Source organism: Girardinichthys multiradiatus, chromosome 24, assembly GCF_021462225.1.
Source record: "Girardinichthys multiradiatus isolate DD_20200921_A chromosome 24, DD_fGirMul_XY1, whole genome shotgun sequence".
Lineage (NCBI taxonomy): Eukaryota > Metazoa > Chordata > Actinopteri > Cyprinodontiformes > Goodeidae > Girardinichthys > Girardinichthys multiradiatus.
In genome coordinates, this window is record NC_061816.1 from 17,593,220 (window position 1) to 17,617,508 (window position 24,289).

Consider the following 24,289-nt stretch of genomic DNA (forward strand, 5'->3'; position numbering starts at 1 on the left):
TTGGGGCGGGGCTGGGACAGCAGGGAGGGAGCCTAGGGATTCTGCCAGAAGGTGCCAGACCATAAAAGTCTTTAACATGCTGCCACGGCGGTTGCCGCTGTTTTTGTGGAAACCAATGCTGATTGTTATAGCCTGTTAATTTTAAATGATGATGTCTTTATTGGTTTGTATTTAATAAATAGCGTTAGACCCATAACATGAGGTGGCTGTATTTACTTGAGATGGAAAATAAATAGTGTGTGTATGACGTGCTGAAAGGATGACGAAGACTTATTGCACAAACAGCTTCCACAAAAACAGCGGCAACCGCCGTGGCAGGATCCCTCCGCCATGCTGTCTTCAGGCGGACTGAGCCACGAATTGAGCTCGGTCCTGCTGTCCCAGCCCCGCCCCAAAAATAAAGCTCCGCCCCCTCATTTGGATATAAGAACATGAAATAAAAAGAGCTTAAAATGAAAAACGGGGTTAAAAAGTAAAAGTCACTGAAATACGTAAAGTAGCTTTACATAATAAAATTGTCACAAAATAAATCTGCATTATGAAATAAATAAATAGATCTTTAAGTAAATTAAATAAATCTTGAAATGAATTAAATAAAATAAGATTAAAATTTCTTTTAACATAATTATTTTATTTCATGGGGATATTTATTTATTTCATGGAATATTTAATAATAATTTATCAATAGCAGTATTTATATGTTTATTTAATTTTGAATGAAATGGCTTTCCATACTTGCCATTATTGGCTGTTTGTCCACGGTGCTTTAAAGAGTTTAATTTGGCATAAATCTATTTGTGACACATTTAGCTACATCCAATTTAAAATAGGAGCTATGTATATATGTATATATAGCTATAGATATACATCTATATATGCAAGATACTATATTCTAGAGTTACAGCAGCTCAAAAAAGCCCAAGTAAATTTCCAGTTCATTTGCTAAAATCACATTTTTATGACTCGGCACTAGGTCAAGTTCCTTTATTTCTGTCACACAGTCATGCCTTCTCACTGTATGTCTAGATCATGATGACACTGCAAATCGGCCGTAGAAGCCAGATACTGTGGCAATAGTCATATGAAAGGACTGAATCAAGGTGGTAAGTAGTTTTCCTCTCAACCCTCCTTGGTGGAGGAACTGCCTTTTGTTTTCTCACTCTTTGGTTTGTTACAGAGAGACACAAGCCGTGCTGCACACACAGAGAGGATATCCTATGCACAAACAGTAGCGTGTGTATAAGAGATGCCCCTGACTTTCTACAGGTGTTTCCTGTAGGAACACTTATCTTTCTTCCCAGCATGGCACTCCCTTCAGCCTCGTATTACTGGTATACTCAAGGAAACTTCTAAAGCTACCGACTCACATGTAACTTAGGTAAACAATTATACTGACACTGAGTCTAATGATAACAGAACAGAATGGCTATGACACACATTTTCCTCCTGTTGATGTTTAGCTAGTACTGACTAGGAGAAAGACCAAAGGTGAAAAGACAGTGGGACATTATTTAAAAAGCTCAAGTGAGTCTGGTAAGAATAACATCCAGAGGATAAACGCTGCTTTCCCACACTGTCCTCGCTGTTAAATACATCTGCTTTGTTCTTCATACATAAACCTTTAAAAATGACCACTGACAGGTGAAACCTTGAGTTTGGAGTGACAGAACCTTTCATATCTATAATCAGGAGTTAAAAAGAGCAAGGCATTATATTCTTCTGCTATCACTGATCAAAAAAACATCAAAAATGCCTGGACTTTATTTACTGTTGTTGACAGGCTGAAAGACCCCTAACCACCTGTCCCTCCTGAACTCTTTTCAGATGTTTCTAAAGACAAAATTCAGAGAATAAGACAAGCAGTACGTAAGTCCACCTCTGATAACCTGGTTATGTCTCATGTGCCTTCAGAATCAGCTAAATGAGTAACAAACTGAATAATGTGTATGTGACAGAAACACTTCATGACCTAAACTCTAAAACTTTCTGCCTTATTTTGTTGTCCACTAGGTTATTGAAAACTGCTGTGATAAAACCTCTTCTAAAGAATCAAATCAAAATGTATCAATAATAAATAACTAATGACCTATATCCAAGACACTATTTTTGGCAAAGGTTATTAAAAAAACTTTTTCTGAATAAATTTACCCCTTTGTGATGCAAATAATTTCATTGCCTTCCAGTCAGGTTGTAGACCACACACAGCACCGAGACTGCATTGGTAAAAGTTTTAAAAGATGCATCTCAACAGTTATGGATCTAGAACTTCTATCTTAGTATCACTGGATCTCAGTGGTGCATTTGGCACAGGTTGTCATAACACATTGACTGATAGCCTAGAAAAATGGATGGGATTTTCTGATACTGTGCTGAGCTGGTTCAGTTCCTATTTGGCAAACAGGAATTTCTTTGGATTTTAAATGTGCACGAACAAAAATTAATCGTGGGGTTCCTCAAAGACATATTCTTGTGCCACTTTTAATTAACATTATTCTGATCCCACTTGCTCAGATCATTACAAATTATAATATAAGAATACTACAGCATCTCCTACCACATGTATGCTGACGGCACACAACTTTATATCTTCCTGTCCCCGCTTGAGCCTATTCCACTATACTCACTGAGTGATTACGTCAATAAAAAACGAGTGGATGGGTCAGAATTTATTTCAGTTTAATACACATAAGACAGAAATTGTTTTTGGTCCCCAAAAATGTGAGAATGGAGATCAGCGCTCAACTACAATTAATGGAACCTGGGTGCAGCTATGGGCTCAGATCTAAACTTTGACAAGCACAAAATTTCTGTTACCACATAAGCTTACTTTACTACTAAAAACATTGCCAGAATAAAGGATTTCATGTCAAAACAGGACAGAAAAACGTTAGTTTCAGTAGATTACTGCAACAGTGTTTTTACTGGTCTCTGTAAAAATCAATGAGGTACCTGAAGCTCATTCAAAATGCAGCTGCCAGTCAACAACAGGTACATGGATTACATCACAGAGGTTCTTAAATTATTGCACAGGCTCCACGTTTGTCAAAGAATATATTTTAAAATTCTGCTTCTGGTCTAAAAAGCACCAAATGGTTTTGGTCCGAAATCCATTGTTGAGTTACTTGTGTGTATACCATGTATTGTAGACCCTTCAGCCAATATAAATGGTGCTACGTTAATAAAGTTGCCTTGAAGGGATGTTGTGGAAATAATACATGAGGTGCTGAGAAGATTGCAGGTCTTCTGGGGTGTTCAAATGTCAGAAAGGAGAGGTAAAAACAGGAATCAATAAAAGTAATAGGCAACCAAGGCTCCCTGATGTACAGTAGTGTAAATAACTGTTTACCCCTAACAGATTTACTCTGTTTTTGCTTTTTTGTCACTTTCAATTGCTCTAGATCATCAAACGAAGTTAAATATCAAACAATGGTCACCTGAGTAAATACAAAATGCAGTTTTAAAAAATATTTTTTATTCTTTAAGAGGAAAACGCTTTTCAAACCAATCTCGAACCAGCCACACCCAGGTCTGATTACTGCCAGACCTTCAGAATCAGGAAATTACCAAAACAGAACCTGACTTTCAGAATAAAACAGACAAAAATATGTCAGATAGAAAAACATCATGCAAGACCATTACCAACCCCCAAAGAACTCAAAGGCAGGTCTCACACATCCTTAAGATTTAAAAAATATATATTCTGTAGACTCATAAGACAAAAGCGACATTTTTTGGAAGGTGTGAGTCCTGAAGCTAACAGCTGTTCAGAAAAAGAACATCAGATCAACAGTTAAATATAGTGGCGATAGTGTTATGGTCTGGGATCACTAAGGTGCTTCAGGACCCGGATTACTTGCTGTAATTAACAGAACCATAAAATCTGCTCTCAGAAAATCTTGAAGAATTTTGGGCCATCAGTTTTTGATCTTAAGCTAAAGCACTCTAAATGTGCACTCTGATGTGCTTTAAAAATGTAGCATAATTTAATTTTCATTTTGCGAAAAGGAGAGTCCAAAACTTCTACAGCGGTGTAAAAGACTCATTGCCAGTTTTTGCAAACATTTTATAACATATGTTGCCAATAATGGCACAACTCACTAGATTTAAGGGGCAAATATGTTTTCACATTTGGTAGGTGGGTTTCAATAGCTTATCCTGTTTAATAAATTAAATTTGAAACTTTCATTTTATATTTTTACACAGGTATCTTTGATATTTAAACCCATTTGATGTTCAGGAACATTTAAGTGTGAAAAAATCTGCAAGGAATCAGCAACATATTCACTGCACAGTAAATAGAGCAGCTACTGTTGAACTTCACTGTATGAACGAGTTAAAGCAACACAAGATCATTATTACAGATGCTCGTTTGGAGGAGTGATAAACAATATTAGCTTTTCTAAAAATAGACCCAGTGGAAAGCCCTGGGTCGAGCACAGAAAGGCCCGAGTGAAAGATGTAAATTTATCACAGACATATTTCATTACTGAAGTATGAGTATAAGGAATACGGCAGCATGTTTCCACTGAGCTCAGTTCAGTTGTTTGCACAGTAAGTGGTGCAGTGTAACAGACAAATAAAGGGACAGAGTATCCGATTACTGTGTGCATATTATTCTACAAAATAATTGCTAAATATGTATGTCGCCTTTACAACCAGTGTTCCTATCTTCTAATGGCTACTTCCAGCAGTATAAAGATAATGTCAAACTGGGTTGTTAAATATGCAACAGAGTTCAACATACTCCAATGGCCTCCACAGTGACCAGGTATCAGTCCTGTTGAGCACCTTTGTGGTGAAACCAAAGATTCTCATCTAGGATATGTAGATGATCTACAGTACTGAATCTCTGAGGAATGCAATTTGACTTCTACCAGAAAACAAGGTTTTTGACTTTAGCATGGGTAAAAGAAAAGTTTTACCCATCCTAAAGTCAAAAACATTGTTTTCTTACTTCTGATGCAGACCTTTAACTAGATACTGAATTAGATCTGTGGTTAAGATCAACTTCTTTCAGTTAAGCCACTTTCTAAGGTGAAGGTCTGATTATCATGTTGGGACTTTGAGACAGGGATTTGTACACTGGGTTATAGATCATGCCCTAGTTGGTCATCTGCAAGTCTTACAATATTTAGCACAATGATACCACAAAACACAGGGGTTCACTTCTCTACAATGGCTTTAAGTGTATATAGAGGCTGTTTTATAAATTTTTCATTGATTTTTAATTAAGGACTGGCACCTCAGTATACAACAGATTATTTATCCATTCACATTCAAAACCAAACCAGGTGCTTGTCCAGGTTCTTTGGTCCAGACTAAAAGCTAAAGAGGGCAAGGCCTTCTCAGTCATGGTCCCTCTGGAACAACCTCAAAGTTCATGCGTAATAAACCCAGGACTATGAACAAATACAAAAACTCAAAATATTTGTTTTTCATAGTTGTATAATACTCCTTTTATGAGTTTCGTATATTGTGTAATCTTTTTAATTAGCTTGCGCAGTACTTTGGTGCAGCTTAGGTTGTTTTAATGTGGTTCACAAATTAATAAATGCAGGGAAGTTAGGAAAACTTAATTCAATTTGACTGTGTAGCTCATAGAAGACAAATCAAATCTTTTAAAACTCTAAAAACACTGAATACAATTCTTTACTCAAATGTAATTCTATCCATTTTGTAACATATATATCTAAGTTACAAAACCAATACCGTCATCACCAATTCCTGATTTTTCTACGTGACAATATCAGATGATCATTAGCATCAGGATACATTGTCACAAACAACAACCTGTACCAGCTGCTTGCCTTTGAATTGGCTGCTTTACAGGATTAAGAAAGGGGACCTTCTAAGAAATCCCAGCAACAGCAGCCATGGAAACAAACGTCTGATGCTTTAACTATCTAGAGATTTCATTAACACGCTCTCAGCATCTGTCTCTGTGGCATTTACCAACAGTAAAAACAGCTAAGCTTGGATTTTCTGGAATTTTCCCTGTGAAGGTTCTACCTGTTCCCAGTTTATGACCCCCCATACTGGTCACTTATAAAAGAGATAACTTAACAGGTAACCAGGACTGTCTGAATAATGTTTCTCAGAATTAAAATGTTTCCTTTTCTGCAACAAACAAAGATTAAGAATTATTTCTTTCTTTGAACAGCTCAAAATTAGGTCAACACACATGTTTTGTTTGTGATGTTTTTCTAGTACAGGATTATTAAGGACCCTAAAACGCTGAGTCACTTTGGCCTGATTATGTTTGGAACTGTGTCCACATGTTTACCTCGTGCTTCTAAATTTCACACAGCTCTTTACACTTTCGCCTCGTCTCCTACTTCCTTCCACACGCTCCCTTTAAATCTCCAATCACAGCTCAAAGTTCAATGCTGATCTTACAAAATACAATAGCGGTGCGTGACTCCTGCACTGACAGAAGATAAATAAGAAAGAACCATCTATGAGGTTAACTCTGATGTAAAACACCTCTGCAGCAAAAACTTTGGTCACCTCTCCTTGGTAAAAACCTGTCCTCGGTACTGGTAAAAGTAAAGGATTGTCTAGATCTACAAAAGATCTCATCTTAAATCTATTAATTTTCTTACACTTTCCTTTCTTTTGGTGAAAATAAAATAAACAAAAGACAAGTGTAGTTAATCTTTATGAGTGCAACTAAGCTACGAGGATTTTAGTTTCTGTTTTGATGAAACTCATTTCTTTTTCTTAAAATGGTCCAGATCCTGTGGGATTATATGAACATGTTGAATCTGATGCACTTGCGAGTTCTTAACAGAGATTTGGAATCATGTTTAGGACTCCTAAGGTCATAACAAAACATTCAACTGATCACTGATAACTTGTAGATGTGTTTAGGAATATTATTGCCTCTCTCCAGCAGCCAGTGGTGATGATGCTAGGTACTTTGCAACAAAACCTCAAAAATGCAAACTTTACCAGAAAAAGATTAACTGCACCCTACTGGTGGGGCAGAGGATTTAATGTACCATGGGCTCTTGGTCATGAGTGATGGTGGGATGGGGGAGGAGATGGATTGACGAATTGGGAACTTGTCCGCAGTGTTGGGCATTGCCGCCATCTAGTGGAGGCTCAGGGTGGATCAAGTCTGATCAGGATGCCAGGATGCGGTCTTGCCTTCCACCTGAGCTTTTCCAGACAAGTCCCACTGAGAGGAGACGCAGAGGAAAAACTAGAATTTGAACTGGGTGGGAGGACTATTGATTCTTAGCCAAGGAGCGCCTTGGGCGGTCTAGGGTTCCCTCAAGGTTCCATTAGTGCCGCAAACCATTCTTTGATAGGTAGAAGGCCATGGGTGGATGTACATGGTTCTACTGATCATATTTGTGCTAGCGCAGGAAAAGACTACAACAGAAGTCCATAGTTTGTATAATCTTATTATAGCAAATCCCCAGGTGTCAAGTCTGGTTATCTCGGCTCTTCTTGGCTCTCCTAGAACTGGACTTAGTGACAAATACCAATGTTCCTTGCCCTGACTTTGGAGAACTGGAAGAGGTTTTATCAAAAGAAGTCAACGAGGAAAAATGAAGGTGATAACTGTTTCCTTCCAGAGGTAACCCTCTGAACACACATCCCTGAACATCAGCAGTCCTGTACAGATTAGACAGTACTTTGTTTCTCAGAGTGGATTTCTCTGTTGACTTCATTCATTTGACTTCATTCATTTGTGTTGCATTAAAACAGCTAAAGAATCCTGATATTCACCAGTTCCTAGATGTTAATCTGCTACATACTTACACTGATTTATGGTAGGTTACCCTTTATCATTAACTTTATCATTTTATATTTTAGAGATTTATTTTAGTTTATTTGACAATTATGCATTTTAAAACCTACATACAACATGCTTACACCCTGGACATAAAGGCGTAATTATGATGCCTTTATAGTTTTCCATCTATTTAAATGTTAGTTAAATCTGTTACAGGGAGGTTTTTAGCAACATTTTCCAGAATTAATAGGATTGCTGCCAGTAATCTCTGTACCCTTAGGGTTATGGCAAAAGGTTGGGTGCTAACTTAGCAGCTTCAGATTGTTGTTAAAGTAAGATGCAACATTTTGCAGTGTTGTAAAGGACACTGTAGAGGTCTACTCTCTGTTTTCAAAGTACAGTGTACAATCAGCCCATCAGAGTTTCAAATGCGACTATTTTCATAAATCCAGTTCAGAACCAGATCTTCGTCAGCTTATCATGGGAGGAAACCGATCTTTAACAGAACCCTACCTTTGTGCCTAATTAACAAGAAGGATGTTCTGATCAGGTGTAAGATTCTTACAGTTAAAACAACTAATCCATCCATCCATAATAACATATAAATCATGGACTTTGGACTGTAAGAGAGGTGCCTGTACTATAAAACAAAAACTACAGCAAAAGTGCATTTAGCAGTTTTTACACTGTAAGTTTTTTTAACCTTGATACAGGAAAGCGACCCATGCTTATTCTACAGTGTGAACTGGTTCCTGGCAATCCTAAACTCTTTCATAACTTTACACTATACCTGCACAACATATTTAATCACAATGATCTTTTGAATATCAGTGTTTGCAATATTGCAAAGTACTGATTGGATACAATATTTGGACGAATATTATATCTCAAAACACATGTATTAACATTCTGCAAGCCAATAAATCATGACAGCTGGATGGTTTGTTAGTGCCCTTGATGCCCACACTAGATATATTGCTAAAGGTCCCAAAGAAAAGTGGTAAAATTGTAATAATGAAAAAGAAAGAAAAAGCATATATTGTCATCACAGTTTTTCATAATAGTATCCCAATTACATGTGTTCCTGATATCATTCAGCCTTAATGTGCACTCACTCTTATGTTTAAAGTTTTAGAGCATTGTGTCCAGATCGGCTCAATTTTACGTGTAATTTTATCCAAGAACACTCCCACAAACAGAGAGGCATCGATCCTCCTCTTAGAACCTCTTTCAACAATTCAGGTAGAGTTTGGTGATAATTTTCCAACATGATGGCGTATCTAATCACAAGCCAAAATCTAAACCCACCCTTACCAAAACCTTAAGCCATGGCTGTGTATTCCAATCACACATAGATGTTTTCTCTAGAACTGAGAATAACTGTTTCTTCTTTCTGCCACATGATGGCGCTAAAATGTAGTAAACCTATAGGAGAATTGTCTTGTTACATGTTGTACAAAGTAAAGAAATTCCGACATTGATCAGTCATGATAAAGAAACATCCTAAACAGCAGTTTAAAAGGGATCTATAAACCTAACATTTGTGAACAAAGGCGTCTTTCTTTCTCTAAGTCAGTCAGTTTCCTATTTTTTCCTCCTTGAAGTGCCCCCTGCAATCAAAAACATTTTAGTTCCTTTTAATTAAAGACTGCCATCACATTCCCTTAGCAGATTATGTACCTGAAGTAATGTCTTGGGTTTCAATCATGGCAGATCCATCTACAACACAAACTAAAGACAGTACATGATCACTGGCTGTTCACCAAAGCCTGTGAGACTGGGGTGATTAGAAAGAGACTGTGCAACATTCTGCAGAACTGCCAACTCCGACATACCTTTCCTGGGCTGACCAACCCACTTTCTCTCCATTTCTCCTGAGGGAAAGATCTCTTTCTGATCGAAGTCCAGACCTCCAATCCAGAGTAAAAAAAATGGGCAACATGGCAACAGAGATCAGTGCTTTTCTTTTAACCATCTCTGGGTGGATCTTGGTGTCGTCCACAGTGCCCACAGACTACTGGAAGGTGTCATCCGTGGATGGGACGGTTATCACCACAGCAACCTTCTGGTCGAATCTGTGGAAAACATGCGTGACTGATTCCACAGGAGTGTCCAACTGCAAAGACTTTCCATCGATGCTGGCTCTGGATGGTAAGTTAGTGGCTTGTTTGTTTGAATGCTGTGACTGTATTGAGCTCTATGACTGTGTATTTGTTCATCTATCTTCATGATGAAAATAAACAACAAATTAGGAAAATGTATTCAGACTTTAATATTTTCTTTTGACCACAACATTTTTAAAGCGGAAGGCCACCTGGAGCATGTGTCAGTGAAGTATCTGTGCTACACCGATATGACCTCCTAATGTGTCCTAATGAAGCAATATGATAAAGCAACACATTCTCACTAGCGTCCAAATGTGACGAGTTGGGACTGAGAACGTGTTGGATAAAGTCATAACAGCATACAGGGTCATTTGTGACAAACCAGAAGATACTTTGGTTGACACAGCATCATCTGTTATCCGTCTGAAACTTGAGGGGCCTTTAAACACATCTTAGCTGGTTAAGTTGCAGTGTTCAAGTTTGTGCATTGGTCTATTTTCAATACACAATTCTGATCCCAGTTTGTGCTTCCATTTTCGTCCCTTTTGTACCTTTAACCAAACAACTTATGTATTCATTGGAGTCACATGTTTTCCTAACAGTAAAACAAAGTATACAACCTTAAATTGTCAGCTATCAATGTTGGTACCAAACGTCTGTCTTGCTGTACAAAACACCCCATGGCAGATGGCCTTATGTTGGACTACTTAAAGACAAGTAATAGCCACCCCAAATTTCCAATGGTATAAAATCATGAAGATACTAATAAGCAGCACAGCTGGAACTAAATTTAATAACAAAACTCACCAAAAAAAATGTAATTCTGATGTGTAAATACTTAACTATATACAGCCCATGTCTTTCATGCTAAACAATAGCTGTTGCTAACAGCCTAGCTAGTATGCATCCATCCTTTTAACCACAACCCACCATTAAAGTCTGGTAATACATTACATTTCATTGGTGTACGAGGAAGAGAAATCAAAGTGTAATGAAATGTACTTTCAAAATATGCATGCTTCATATGTAGTAACTTTACCCGGAAGCAGCTTGGAAAAGTTGTCTTCCGGTGGACCTGTTGAAGGTAAAGTTTAGCCCAGTTTTTAGTGCTAAAAAATATCAAGATGGTTAATAATTATGGGAAGAAACTTTGCCATCGGAAACTGAATTTGAATTGCTCAGACTAAATCTGTATTTGTGTAACTTGAAATTAAATGCATTGGTTTGAAAATGAATTTCACTAAACTGAAACTGAATTTATTTGCTTTTAAAATGTATTTCGTTGTGTTAAAAATTCATTTTGACTACTTTCACTTTCAGGTCTGTAATTCAATTTCAGTTCCAAAATTCAGTTTTTTGTGTCACACATCCGGGTCCTTGAGGATAGCCACAGATTAATCAAACACAGATTCATGGATTTAAGTTTCACCTCAGGTTAAACTTCCTTTACGGCATGTTGAGCTGGAGCAGTGCAACTACATGAGCTTGGCGGATGTCAATCACCAAGTTAAATGAACATCTATAAGAAGCATCATGTAAATAAATGATGGTCAAACAGTAACATTTATGCTACCTGTAGCTATTAGCTAAACATGCCAGATTAGCTTAGTTTGCCGCTGGTGTTACATCGGTCTGCGTTTCTGTTGCCCTTACCTTAGCAGAACTTCTGTTGCCTAGCAACCATGTTAGCACACGGTTTTTATTTACCCTTTTACATATTGCTGATGGCTTATAATGCTGTTTTGTTTTAAAATGTTATTGTTTTATGATCTTGTTCATTATTCAATCATTTAAAATGTTGAAAATATTTTTTTTTGTTCATAGATATAAAAATCTAACACTAGATAAAATACATTGATGACAAATATAATTTGTTTAATTTATTTGTAAAGCTTTAAACAACGTAAACACTAACATTAAGTTTAAATCAGTTTATTTGCAGGGCACAATAATAATAATAATAATTATAATAAATAAACTAAAAACATTAATATTAGATTTCATCTGACTGAATTATATCTGTTTAATCCCATTGGGGAAACCCAGCGGGATTATGAAAACAACGTGCCGGGAGTCAGCTGTTCTCTTGGGGTTTAGCGCACCTCAACCACCCGGTCAGCTGACAGCTGGCGAGGCGAGCGGCGGCTGGGACAGCGGACGAACATATCGGCGCATTTGTGTAATTAAGCGATATCTTGATAAACTGATCAGATATTTCAGGTTTACACAACTACATTCTCGTCTAAAAACATTGTAACAATTCAGCTGTTTCACAGAATGCGCAATATATCCAATTTTATTCACAACTTTTTTCTCTCCTCTGGCCTTTGCTACTTCCGTTTGAACAATCTACTTCGACCCGCAATGAATCATGAGATAGGGTGGGACACGGAGGATACACCTGACCCATCCTTCAAATCTGGGATAGGAAGGACGCATTTCTTGGAACCTTGGAGATTGGACAGCATTCATCGCCTCATCCAGGACGTTATCGTCCTATAAATGCATCCTTCAAAGGATGCAGTCCTGAATTTGGACACAGCAACAGTGAATGACATCCGTGAGTCATTAAATCTCTGGCTTCAGGAACCCGGATGTGTGACACAAAAAACAGAATTTTGTAACCGAATTGAATTTCAGACCTGAAAGTGAAAGTAGTCAGTCAGTCATTTTCTATCTATCTATCTATCTATCTATCTATCTATCTATCTATCTATCTATCTATCTATCTATCTATCTATCTATCTATCTATCTATCTATCTATCTATCTATCTATCTATCTATCTATCTATCTATCTATCTATCTATCTATCTATCTATCTATCTATCTATCTATCTATAAAATGATGATATATTAGTTTATCTAATAACAACACACTAGCTCAACTAGATCGACTTCTCCGAAACACGATATTTGAGCTTTCAGGGTCACCATAGTTCCCCTGTGGCGCGAGCACAGCGCGACGGTTCCGAGCCTGCAACAACCACGCGCCTTTTTTGCCGCGTGAGCGGCAATGAGACGCTGGGGAAACTGTATCTGATGGGGAAACGCGAATCGACGTAACACTATCTTTAGCTAAGCTGAATATTTACAACCCTCTTGTCCTGTTGTTGATACACTGACGGTACTTACATACTATCTTTCAACCACATTGAAAGGCTTTTTTTCATCCCGACAACATCTTTATCCTTCTCCCTTTTCCTTTTTCTGTTTTGCGCCCCGGATAACTTTGTTTCTGCCGCTCCATCCATCTTGTTGTCAGGTGCACTACGAGTGTTAGTCTAAGATTTAAAACAACAAAAACGCGCCTGAGAGGTTCTCTTAGGGGCGTGTGCCCAAGCCACCTGTGTGGTAAGGGAGAGCGATAGGAGGGGAGGTCTAATCAGCGCCGTTACTCTGTTATTGACCATTTCATGCTGTTAAATATAGAAAAGGCCAACAAGAAAAACATGTTTTCTATTGGGAGTTTTGACGCCCCCTCTCGTGCAGCGCCCCTATGCGTTGCATACAGTGCATACCCACTTTTTGCGCCACTGGTCACCGTGCAGCCCAAAGTGAAAGTAATCAAACTGAATTTTCAATACAAAGCAAAGCAATTTTCAAAGCAAACAAATTTAGTTTTAAACCATTATATTCAGTTTCAGTTAAGTGAAATACATTTTCAAACCAATGCATTTAATTTCAAATTACACAAATACACAAATACAAATTTCCCTTTGGGATAAATAAAGTATTTTTGAACTGTTTTTAATTGAATTGAGTCCCTCCTCCAACAAAGCTGACTGAAATGGCTGAATTAGCTCCTTAGCACTTCTTCAAATTCTGCAGGGGCCTGGTGATCACCTTTGGTAATTCAGGGGTGTTGAACCAGGGGAATTCTAAAACTTGCAGTATACTTGTGGGCACTTGGTACTTGGTTACCTGTGTAACCAAAGCCTTTCTCCCCTGGTTACTTAGTTTAGCATGAAGATCATAAGAGGGTCCTGGTTGTTCCACACTGCTTCTGTTTCCAAATAATGGAGAACAAAAATCTCTTCTTTGACACAATCCAGTCTCAGGGGGTCCAGAGATAATTTCTGTAACTTCATTTGTGGGTTTCTGCTGATAGACAATGTCAGCTGTGAGACCTAATACAGAAAATGTTTATCAATTATAAATCAAGTTCAATAAATTGAGTTTACCACAAATGGACTCCATTAAAGTTGTAGAAAAATCTCAAGGATGATCAGTAAAAATCAGATGCACCCCAACCCCAACTCTCAGTGACAGTACTTAAATTTAACAAGAATGTCAGGAAACATGTTTTTACTTTGTCACTGTGGGCTATTTTGTGTAGCTGTTTTGCATACGTGGAGGAGGCCATAGGAGGGCAACAACCCAGCAGCAGGACCGCTACCTCCACCTTTGTGCAATGAGGAACAGGAGGAGCACTGCCAGAACCCTGCAAAATGACCTCCAGCAGGCCACAAATGTGCATGTGTCTCCACAAACTGTTAGAAACAGACTCCATGAGGATGGTATGAGGGCCCGACGTCCACAAATGGGGGTTGTGCTCACAGCCCAACACCGTGCAGGACGCTTGGCATTTGCCAGAGAACACCAGGATTGGCAAATTCACCACTGGTGCCCTGTGCTCTTCACAGATGAAAGCAGGTTCACACTGAGCACATGTGACAGACGTGACAGAGTCTGGAGACACCGTGGAGAGAGATCTGCTGCCTGCAACATCCTTCATCATGACCGGTTTGGCAGTGGGTCAGTAATGGTGTGGGGTGGCATTTCTTTGGAGGGGCACATGGCCCTCCATGTGCTCACCAGAGGTAGTCTGACTGCCATTAGGTACCGAGATAAGATCCTCAGACCCCTTGTGAGACCATATGCTGGTGCGGTTGGCCCTGGGTTCCTCCTAATGCAGGACAATGCTAGACCTCATGTGGGTGGAGTGTGTCAGCAGTTCCTGCAAGATGAAGACATTGAAGCTATGGACTGGCCCGCCTGAACCCCAGACCTGAATCCGATTGAGCACATCTGGGACATCATGTCTCGCTCCATCCACCAACGTCACGTTGCACCACAGACTGTCCAGGAGTTGGCGGATGCTTTAGTCCAGGTCTAGGAGGAGATCCCTCAGGAGACCATCCGCCGTCTCATCAGGAGCATCTCCAGGTGTTGTAGGGAGGTCATACAGACACATGGAGGTCACACACAATACTGAACCTCATTTTGACTTGTTTTAAGAACATTACATCAAAGTTGGATCAGCCTCTAATGTGTTTTTCCACTTTAATTTTGTGTGTGACTCCAAATCCAGGCCTCCAATGGTTAATAAATTTGATTTCCATTGATGATTTTTGTGTGATTTTGTTGTCAGCACATTCAACTTTGTACAGAACAAAATATTCAATGAGAATATTTCATTCATTCAGATCTAGGATGTGTTATTTGAGTGTTCCCTTTATTTTTTTGAGCAGTGTATATCTATATATAGAGATGTATATATGGTTTTAGAAGTCATAATGTGGAAAAGGTGACAGGATGTGATTACTTTCTGGTAGCACAGTATGTAGCTTTCAATCTAGAAAGTCTGGCTCTGTCCAGCAAACCCTTCTGTCCACCATTAAAGTCTGGAAATATATATATATTGGTCTAAGTGTACAGAAATCAACTCGGAATAAAGCATATATTCAAAATATGTGATATTGTCCCTTCTAAACATAATATTTATTGACATTGATAAGAGTGCATTTTAAAACTGTACTATTAGCTCCCACTTGTGCAAAGATCTGAGTGCTTCCTCTTTGTTTTCATCTCAAAGCTTATATTCAGGTGTGTCGGGGTTTGATGATTGCTGCCGTATGCCTGGGTTTCTTTGGCGCCACTTTGGCTTTACTGGGAATGAAGTGCACAAAAATAGGGGGCTCGGACACTACCAAGTCTCGTCTGACTGTCCTGTCGGGCTTCCACTTCCTTCTCAGTGGTGAGGTTTTGACATATGAGTTATAGTTCAGTCGGCATAGCCAACTGTGTTCTGGAAATTTATTCATATCATCTGCACAGGCATCTGCTGCATGACTGCATGTTCCATATATGCACGTAGGATCACAACAGATTTCTTTGACCCCCTCTTTGTCAAACAGAAGTATGTATTCAGGACCAAGAAACATTTCTGACTCTCAGCCAAAGTTAGATTCAGATGAAAGTAAGACCAGGATTCTTTTTTTCTCCATGTAGGTTTGAACTGGGAGCAGCTCTCTTCATTGGCTGGGTTGGATCCGTGCTTTGTATTTTAGGTGGACTTGTGTTCTGTCTCTCCGCTTCTGAAAGCTTCAGCCTAAAGTCAGCATCATTAAGTTTCACAAACATACTGTATGTAACCAGTTTTTTAAATTCATGGTGACACGTGGCTCTGCTCCTTTTTGCAATTTTTGCAGAGGCAAGTACTGTTACACTGGAGCACCGTCATTTGGGACAAAACACAGCCAACACAACAGGACAGCCAACAGTCTGCAAACAGAACCACGGGAGCCGAGGAGACCGCTACAAAGAAATGCCTATGTGTGAAACAAACTGGACTCTTATTTTGCTTCTTTGGTTAATGTTAACTACATAGATTTTCAAATTTTTAGCAGAAAACATTTTAATGATAGAAGCCAATATGATAAACATGTTGTGCAGTGCTGTGAAAAAGTGTTCCTCCTTTACAGATGTCTTCTGTGTTTGCTTATTTGTCATAGTTAAAAGTTAAAATTAAAAAAACACATTTAAATATCAGACAAGGATAATTAGAATAAATACTAAAAAGAGTTTGTCAAATGACGATTTCCTTTGTTGAGAGAAAACAACCTATCCAAGCCCACCTGGCGTGTAAATGTAATCACCCCTCCTTGTTTAATTTTAAATTAACTGTGATGAACCACATTTTTTGGACAGCTAAGCTCAGCTTTTCTAGCCACACCCAGGCGTGATTACTGTCAGATCAACAAATCACTTAAACAGAACCTGTCTGACAACATGAGGTACTCAGAAAGCAACACACCATGCCCTGATCTAAAATAAATTAAACAATGGAGGAGGAACAAAGTGACGGACATCTCTCAGGGTGAAAAGAGTTACAAAGACATTTGAAACCACAGCGAGAGCCATTATCCACGAATGGAAAAAATATGGAATGTTGGTGAACCTTCCCAGGATTGGCCAGCTTACCAAAATTAAACCAATAGATCATTAATAACTCATCCAGGAAACCAGAAAACATCTGAAGCACTGCAGGCCATCCTGCCTCAGTTAAACTCAATGTTCATGATTAAACAATAAGAAAGAGAGTGAGCAAAAATGGAATGCATGAGTTCCAAGGCTAAAACCACTGCTGACCAAAAAAGACCCAAAGGCGCATCTTACCAAAAAACGTCTTGATAATATCCAACTCTTTTGGAAAAATATTCTGTAGACTAATGAGACAAAACTGGAAAGAGAACATCATGCCAAGAGTCAAACATGGTGGTCATAGTGTGATTATATGTGGCTGCTTTGCTTTTCAGGACCTGGACCACTTTAGTTGATGGAGCTATGCATTAGAAAATCCTAAATGAGAATGTCTGACCATCCATTTGTGATCTTAACGTCAAGCACATTTCCAAAGCTCACCAGCAAGTCCACCTCTAAATGACTCATAAAAAGAGGGTTTTAGAGTGTCCTAATCAAAGCCCAGATTGATATTCAACTGTGATGCTGTGGTATGACCTTGAAAACATCAGTCATGCTCAAAAGAAAACCTCCCAAGTTGGACATATTAGGACAATTCTGCAAAAACATGTCTTAAAATCCCTCCACTGCGATGTAAAAGACTCATTACCAGTGATTGCTAATGCTTGATGGCTGTTGTTGCAGCCGAAGGCTGTATTTGTTTTACAACACAATACGTTTCAAATGAAATAGCTGATAGAGATCGTACCTGGCATGTGCTCAGAAAAGTTGAGATCACAAACAATTTTACCATTCGTGGACGGTAAATGTCAAAAATATTTCAGTAGTATTAAGTAAACGGCAATTCATTTTGTAACATGGCAGTAACATTTGTAAAATAAATACATATAACAATTACTGCTTTGACTCATTTGGTCACCCTCCAATTTGTTATAGTTCTGTGTTTTTTGCTCATTAAAGTACCTTTAAGCAAGTGGTATGAAAGAAATTTAGAGTCCCCAGCAGTCGATGATTTTTAATATCTTACTACAATAACTAATTCAAAAGCCAACTGGACTTAGTAGCAAATAACAGTTCTTTCATCTCTGCCATAAGAACATTCATTGCTCCCGGGAACTTTCATTACCTTGGGTTTACCTCTAATTAGAACAGCACAAAGACCCTATGGTGTAACTCGGAGAATCATGGCACAGTGAGGTCCTGGTGAAATGATAAGTGTCCAATAACTAGCAGCTTATAGCCCAAGGCACACTCAAAAGTGATTCTTCAAGCAGCTTCACTCATATCAGTAGTGTTATTACATACTTCATGCAAAGCTTATAACCACAGAAGCATACTGTTTATAGGCGTATCATAAAATTTTATACTTACACAAAAAAAAAAAACTGAACAAAACACTAAGATGTATACCTGAAGAGAGGTGTTTATGATATAAGTTCCAAAGAAGTAAAGCAGGGGGAGCTTATAATTGTATAGAGGGCTCCAGTATTTTAAGTGTCAGAATACAGTTCTAATTCAGATTTTTTGGAATTATTGATAAATTAAATCAGTTCATATGTATAAAAAAATATGAAATGTTTTGTGGTTCTTCATCAATTACACAAATGCATTTAAAGAAGGATATTAAGCTTTCTACTAGGGGAGGACATACATCTAAAGTGTTTTGTATTTCGGAATGTGCTCTGACTCTTCATTCTAATTATTCTGGCCTATTGAATCCATGAGAACAGGAAGTCACATATTTTACAAGTTGACATCCATCTTTGACCCTCTTGACCTAAGCAACTTCAAAGAACAGACATTACTGACTGATCTTGTTCAACAAGACACATTAATTGTGGGCATAAAGGACAGTCAATATATATACTATACGTCTCATTTTTAGCATATCCTCTGAATATGAGAGAAATCTGAGTAGATGCAGGAAGTCTTATGTAATCTGATACTTGCTTGGATAAGCATTTTCAGTCTAGATAAAAATCTAGCTACTCTTAGCAGTAGCTCATGGGAACCAGAGTGACTTTTCTCTCCCACCCACATTGTAAGAAACACCTGTAATAAACAGTCCTAGTGGGCAGCATCATACTTGATATATCTGCTCGACTGTCTTTAAATACCTGCTTGGTGGAAGACCAATTTTAACATCTGTTTGGTTTTGGACATTGGACTCAGGATAAACACAATTTCTGCATATCTGAAGAATAAAACCGGATTTTGGAGACAGTAAAGTCGTTGGATGAGAAATTTAGAGGGGAATCCACTCGCAGAGGCTTAAAGATGAAGATAAGAGTGGTCCAAATCTGGGGATTTTTAATGACAGTGTTAGGCTGGATCTTTGTGGCCTGCACTATGGCTATGGAGGGCTGGAAGATAGCCTCTGTTGGTGGCATGGGTGGGTCGGCCATCATCAAGGTGGCCTGGCACTGGTCCAGCTTATGGAGAAAATGCTTTACAGATTCAACTGCCGTCACCAATTGTCATAATTTCCCTGTGCTCTGGTCTGTGGAAGGTAAGTGGACACATATCGATGTACTTTAAACTGCAACTGCTCTCTTTGCCGAACTGCCAATTGAAATGTATTTCTGTTTTTTGTGTGTGATTCAAGGGTACGTTCAAATAGTGCGAGGCCTACTAATGGGAGCTCTTTCTCTGGGCATGCTGGGGTTTATACTCAGCCTGTTGGGTATGGAATGCACCTATGTTGGGGGTAAAAACCCTTCAAAGTACAAGAAGATCTTTACTGGCGGATGGTGCCACATCATCAGTGGTAAATGTGTAGCTTTTACATATGGGGATTATTTGATTCATTTGAAATTCCAAAGAATTCTGTGCATTACACCAACTTGCTTGAGCCACTTATACCAAATACCATTTACATTAGAAGTATCTATTTAGGGATGACAGTATCTTATAGTATGAGCTCAGACCCAACATTTCAGAATCAGAATCAGAAAAGCTTTATTGCCAAGTACGTTTTTGGACATACAAGGAATCTGTTTTGGCGTAGTCGGTGCAATACCGTACAAATTAAACAGTATAAACATATCTACAATATAATATAAATATATGTGCACAGTTTTAAGTGAGTGAGAGTAAATATAGAGCAGTATAGGATGCGAGAGCAGTACAACAGTGCAGGTGATCATTGTGCAAGTAAAGCAGGAGTCCAAGCTGAGCGTTAATGTAACGCATAGAGTTACAGGTTACAAGTGTCCTGTCAGCAAAAAAGGGGGTGTGTGGGGGAAAGGGAGAATGTCAAGGTGATTTCCGGGCTTTGTTAACCATTTGTTACTAAAATGACTAAAAACCCGCTAAAATAGTGATATTTTAACATACCAACCAAAGAAAGGATGATAAAAAAATATACTTTGGGTTTTTGTTGTGCTAGCAAAGTAGCGGTAGAAGCTATTCTAGTGCTTTCCCCAGAAGCCCAGGATGCTAGCTAGCTAGCATTCTATTCAAAGATGCCAATATTTAATTTCATTAGCTCTTTTAGTCAAAGATTTCTCAAACAGTTCAAAATATGACCTAAATATTTTAAAGCTTGAAAACATAGCTTTCAACATAATTTGTTTTAGGCCAACATACTTATCAAGGAAAAGATGAGGAAAAGTTTTACTTAGATTTTTACATATGATAGCATGCTAACATTGAGAATTCTACAAAAGCATTGCAATGGCCAGAAACTAGCTAGCAGCTACCAATACTAACAGTTACAAATTGGCTTTAAATTAAAAAAGCAATAAAAATTAAGGTTTGTTATGCTCTATCTCGTCCAAATAAAATAACTATATTATGCTTCTTTGAATATGTTTGAATTCCTTCTGCATTAGCCTACCTGTAGGAAAAAAAAATGCCAACTGAAAGCAGTGGCTGCTCATGCTGTCCTTGGTTTTAAGCAAAGTCTCTTTAGGTGGTTGTACGTTTAATGCAATCCACTTCTAAGACCGCCAGCCTTTCTCTGATTGGTATTTTACAATTTCACTAAATTGCATTCTAAACAAATTGAACAGTTTGACAAAGTCTCTCAACTGGATGCTCCATTAATATAGTATTTCTTTTCTTTCAACCTGATTTTCTTTCAGGTGCATTGTCCACTTGTGGGTATGCAGTGTATGCAGAGCATGTCTCGGTTGAAAACCTCAATCCTCTCCCGAATCGACTTAAGTAAGTAAACAGGTTAACAAATGTGGTATAAAGATAGTGACCCACTTAAATTTGAAGCATTACGATTTTTCCCTGTAAGTCTCGGCTTTTTTCACTGGACGTTTTTTAGTACAAGTAAAATCTATGTCTATTAATCTCACATATCCGTTTAACCATTTTCAGTTATGACCTTGGCACACCGTTATTCCTTGGCTGGGTGGGCTCGGCCTTTCACATGACTGGTGGTTTTTTCTACCTGTGGTCCGTGTTCAGACCGCTCTGTGGAGGAGGAAGAGAAAGGTCAGTATGGGGTCAATACCTGTTTTGACGTGACCCAAATGAAGTGAATACAGTTGTGGGAGTGCGCAATTATTCATAAAAAAGCACTGTAAAAACACAGGATGCAACAGCTACAGTGGACACATGGTTAGGGACTTTAGTAACGACTAAGTTTTTATGCTACATGCAAAATGGATAACACTATCCCCACTAGTAGCATCCACACACCATGCTGTGTGGATGTCTTTTTTTGCAGGGACAGGGAAGCTGGTCAGATGGGTGGAGCTAAATACAGGGTCATTTGGAGGAAGACTAGTTAAATGTTGCAAAAGACTTAAGATTGGGTTTTGAGCTTCACTTTTCAATAGGACAATGAAATATACTGCCTACAAAGAACCGTTAAGATTAAAGAATATGAATGTGTTAGAATGGCCCAGTGAAAGTCAAAACCTAATGTCACTTGGAATAAATTAGGAAAATGTGAAAACTGATGTTCAAAGTGAAATAAATAGCACAAGCATTTTGGCTCTTCTGGTTACACTTTGTGTTACCTGTGTGCTATAGGATGCAGGTTTCTACAGCTTATTCATTTTAAAATGTACCCTCTCCTTTTTTCTCTTTAGAGAAATCGAGATAAAACCACAGCCAGACCTGGAGAAAAACAAGTCCACCACAGCATCTTCTGCCATATCAGAGGTCACCCCCAATACTAAACTGTCTTCGATCTCCAAGCTGTCGTCCAGGTCTAAGCGCTCAGATGTATCCTCCTTATCTTCCAAATCTGGACGCACAGCAAGGTCAGGGAGGTCGTCCATGACAGGACGGACACCCAGATCAGCTGGGACCTTTGTACATGGCTCAGGATCGAGATCAGGATTGGGATCTAAGTTTCAGTCCGGCCTGTCCTTAGAGCCCAGCCTATCTACTTTGTCAGAATCAAGGAGTAGGAGTCGCAGCAGTGACAGCAGTCGCAGCAGTCGAAGCAGTGACAGCAGTCGAAGCAGTGACAGCAGTCAGAGCAGTCGAAGCAGTGACAGCAGTCAGAGCAGTCATACAGTGTCCTCACTGTCCGACAATTTGAGAAGTGGAACCACAACATTTGTCAAAAACTCCTACATTTGAACTGATTAACTGCATCTTTTTTTCCAAAGTTCTTGTAAAAACGTAAACCTTAATTGCAGTAGACAGCTGTCTGAGCAAAATTAGTTTGTGGAATAAGGGAGAAATTCCTGTTAATGAAGTCAAATTAGCAGCTCCTTAGAACACAACTCACACCATCTCCCCCATGAAACATGGTAAAGGCAGCATCATGCTGTGGGGATGCATCTCCTGTGGATTAAGATGGTCTGGTCAGATAAACCCCGTACTGAACGTTTTGGCTAACATGCAACACATTACATGTGGAATGGTAAATGGTAAATGGACTGAATTTATATAGCGCTTTTCCAGTCATACAGACCGCTCAAAGCACTTTACACTAGAGCCACATTCACCCAATCGCACTCACTAACGCTCACACATTCATACACCGATACGCAGATCGGTAGGCAACTTGAGGTTAAGTGCCCTTCCCAGGGGCACATCGGCAGGAGGAAGCTGGAATCGAACCCACAACCTTCTGATTGCAAGACGACTACTCTTCCTACTGAGCCACAGGTAGAAAGAAGAAAACCACACATCACCATGAATAGGCACTGCAAAACATGGTGCTGGCAACATCATGCTCTGGGGATACAGCTACGGCTATGGCAATGGAAGGCTTAGATGAAACCATAGTCATTAGTTAGAATGGCCCAGTCAAAGCACAAAGAGCTGGACCCATTAAAAAACAAGTTTCAACCAAACTGAAAATGTTCTGGCCAGCTTAAGCAAAAGCTATTTTAAGAATTTAACACAGTACACTGACATGAAACTGTTGTTTACATTGTTGCTGCTTTTTCAGCAAGTCACTGTTGCATTTTTATTTTAATGCTGCTTGTACATTTCAACTGCTAAGCAAGATGCAATTGATTGGCGGCAGAATAAAGTGAGTAGCCTCCTATGCTACTATTATTTGTAGCAGCATGAATGTTGCTTAGCTGATAATGAAAACCCAAACCATTCTTTTAGAAGTGTGAGTAAGCTTGACTTTGCAACATAGAACATCTCAATCTCCAACTGAGATCATTCCCATTTCTGTCTTATGTGGGCAGTACCAGCTTTGGATTTAAACAAAGCAAAACTCACTCATTGTCATAAACTTAGAAGATTAGAATAAATTCTGCAAATGTTTTTGCTATAGAGCAAAACTTTGATGAAGTAGCTAATAGACCCAAGCTAACTAAATTGTTAGTTTAGAGATGTTAGCTGTTTTGTGTTTAGCCTGTGTAATTGTCTTTGCTTAACTGAGTTATTTTCATGTAATAATTGTTCTCCTGTACTCTGAAACATCTGATTGAGATTTTCAAAAGAACAATGAAACAAAGGACTTACTCCAAGAGTAAAAGCTAGTTAGCTTTAGCTGAACTAGAAAAAAGTTTGGCCTCCCCTTCCTGAACATCTTAATGTTCAGGAAGGGGAGGCCAAACTTTTTTCTGATGATTTTCCAGTTAGAAATACAACAAAAATGCCCCCCCGATGTCACAAATTCAACTTGGTAAGTCTGAGTATTCTGAGCATTCCTGCATTCATTGTCTAATATGGCTGCTGCATGTAAAGAATGTTGTCGGTACACACTCTGGTGGAACGTTATTCATGATCGCCGCACAGTCTGAGACTAATTGAATGCATTATAAGTATACACATAAGAAAAAAAGTACAACAAACTTAAT

The 24,289-nt window shown here is 38.7% G+C and overlaps 3 protein-coding genes across 4 annotated transcripts in view; 2 read left to right on the forward strand and 1 right to left on the reverse strand.

Annotated features, from left to right (window-relative positions):
* abcc4 (ATP-binding cassette, sub-family C (CFTR/MRP), member 4) overlaps positions 1-9,736 on the reverse strand; it is a 53,249-nt gene extending 43,513 nt beyond the window's left edge. Inside the window, exons 1-2 of one of the 2 annotated variants that reach the window (XM_047354920.1) lie at positions 9,580-9,736; positions 9,425-9,475 (exon numbers count right to left, since the gene is read on the reverse strand). The gene's annotated coding sequence lies outside the window, so the exon portion shown is untranslated. Of the gene's footprint in view, positions 1-2,148; positions 2,219-9,424; positions 9,476-9,579 lie in introns of those variants that run through there. The other variant, XM_047354921.1, reaches the window with a different exon arrangement.
* cldn10a (claudin 10a) lies at positions 9,586-17,918 on the forward strand. The gene is made up of 5 exons (XM_047354924.1): positions 9,586-9,895; positions 15,667-15,828; positions 15,909-15,990; positions 16,083-16,187; positions 16,283-17,918. The coding sequence occupies exons 1-5, from the start codon at positions 9,676-9,678 to the stop codon at positions 16,410-16,412; spliced, it is 699 nt and encodes a 232-aa protein (XP_047210880.1). The 5' UTR covers positions 9,586-9,675; the 3' UTR covers positions 16,413-17,918.
* Positions 17,919-19,331: 1,413 nt separating this feature from the next.
* On the forward strand, positions 19,332-22,601 carry cldn10e (claudin 10e). Its single transcript, XM_047354812.1, has 6 exons — positions 19,332-19,563; positions 19,660-19,821; positions 21,140-21,221; positions 21,384-21,504; positions 22,113-22,455; positions 22,537-22,601. Exons 1-6 carry the CDS (start codon positions 19,332-19,334, stop codon positions 22,599-22,601), a joined length of 1,005 nt encoding a protein of 334 aa, XP_047210768.1.
* The last annotated feature ends 1,688 nt before the right edge of the window (positions 22,602-24,289 follow it).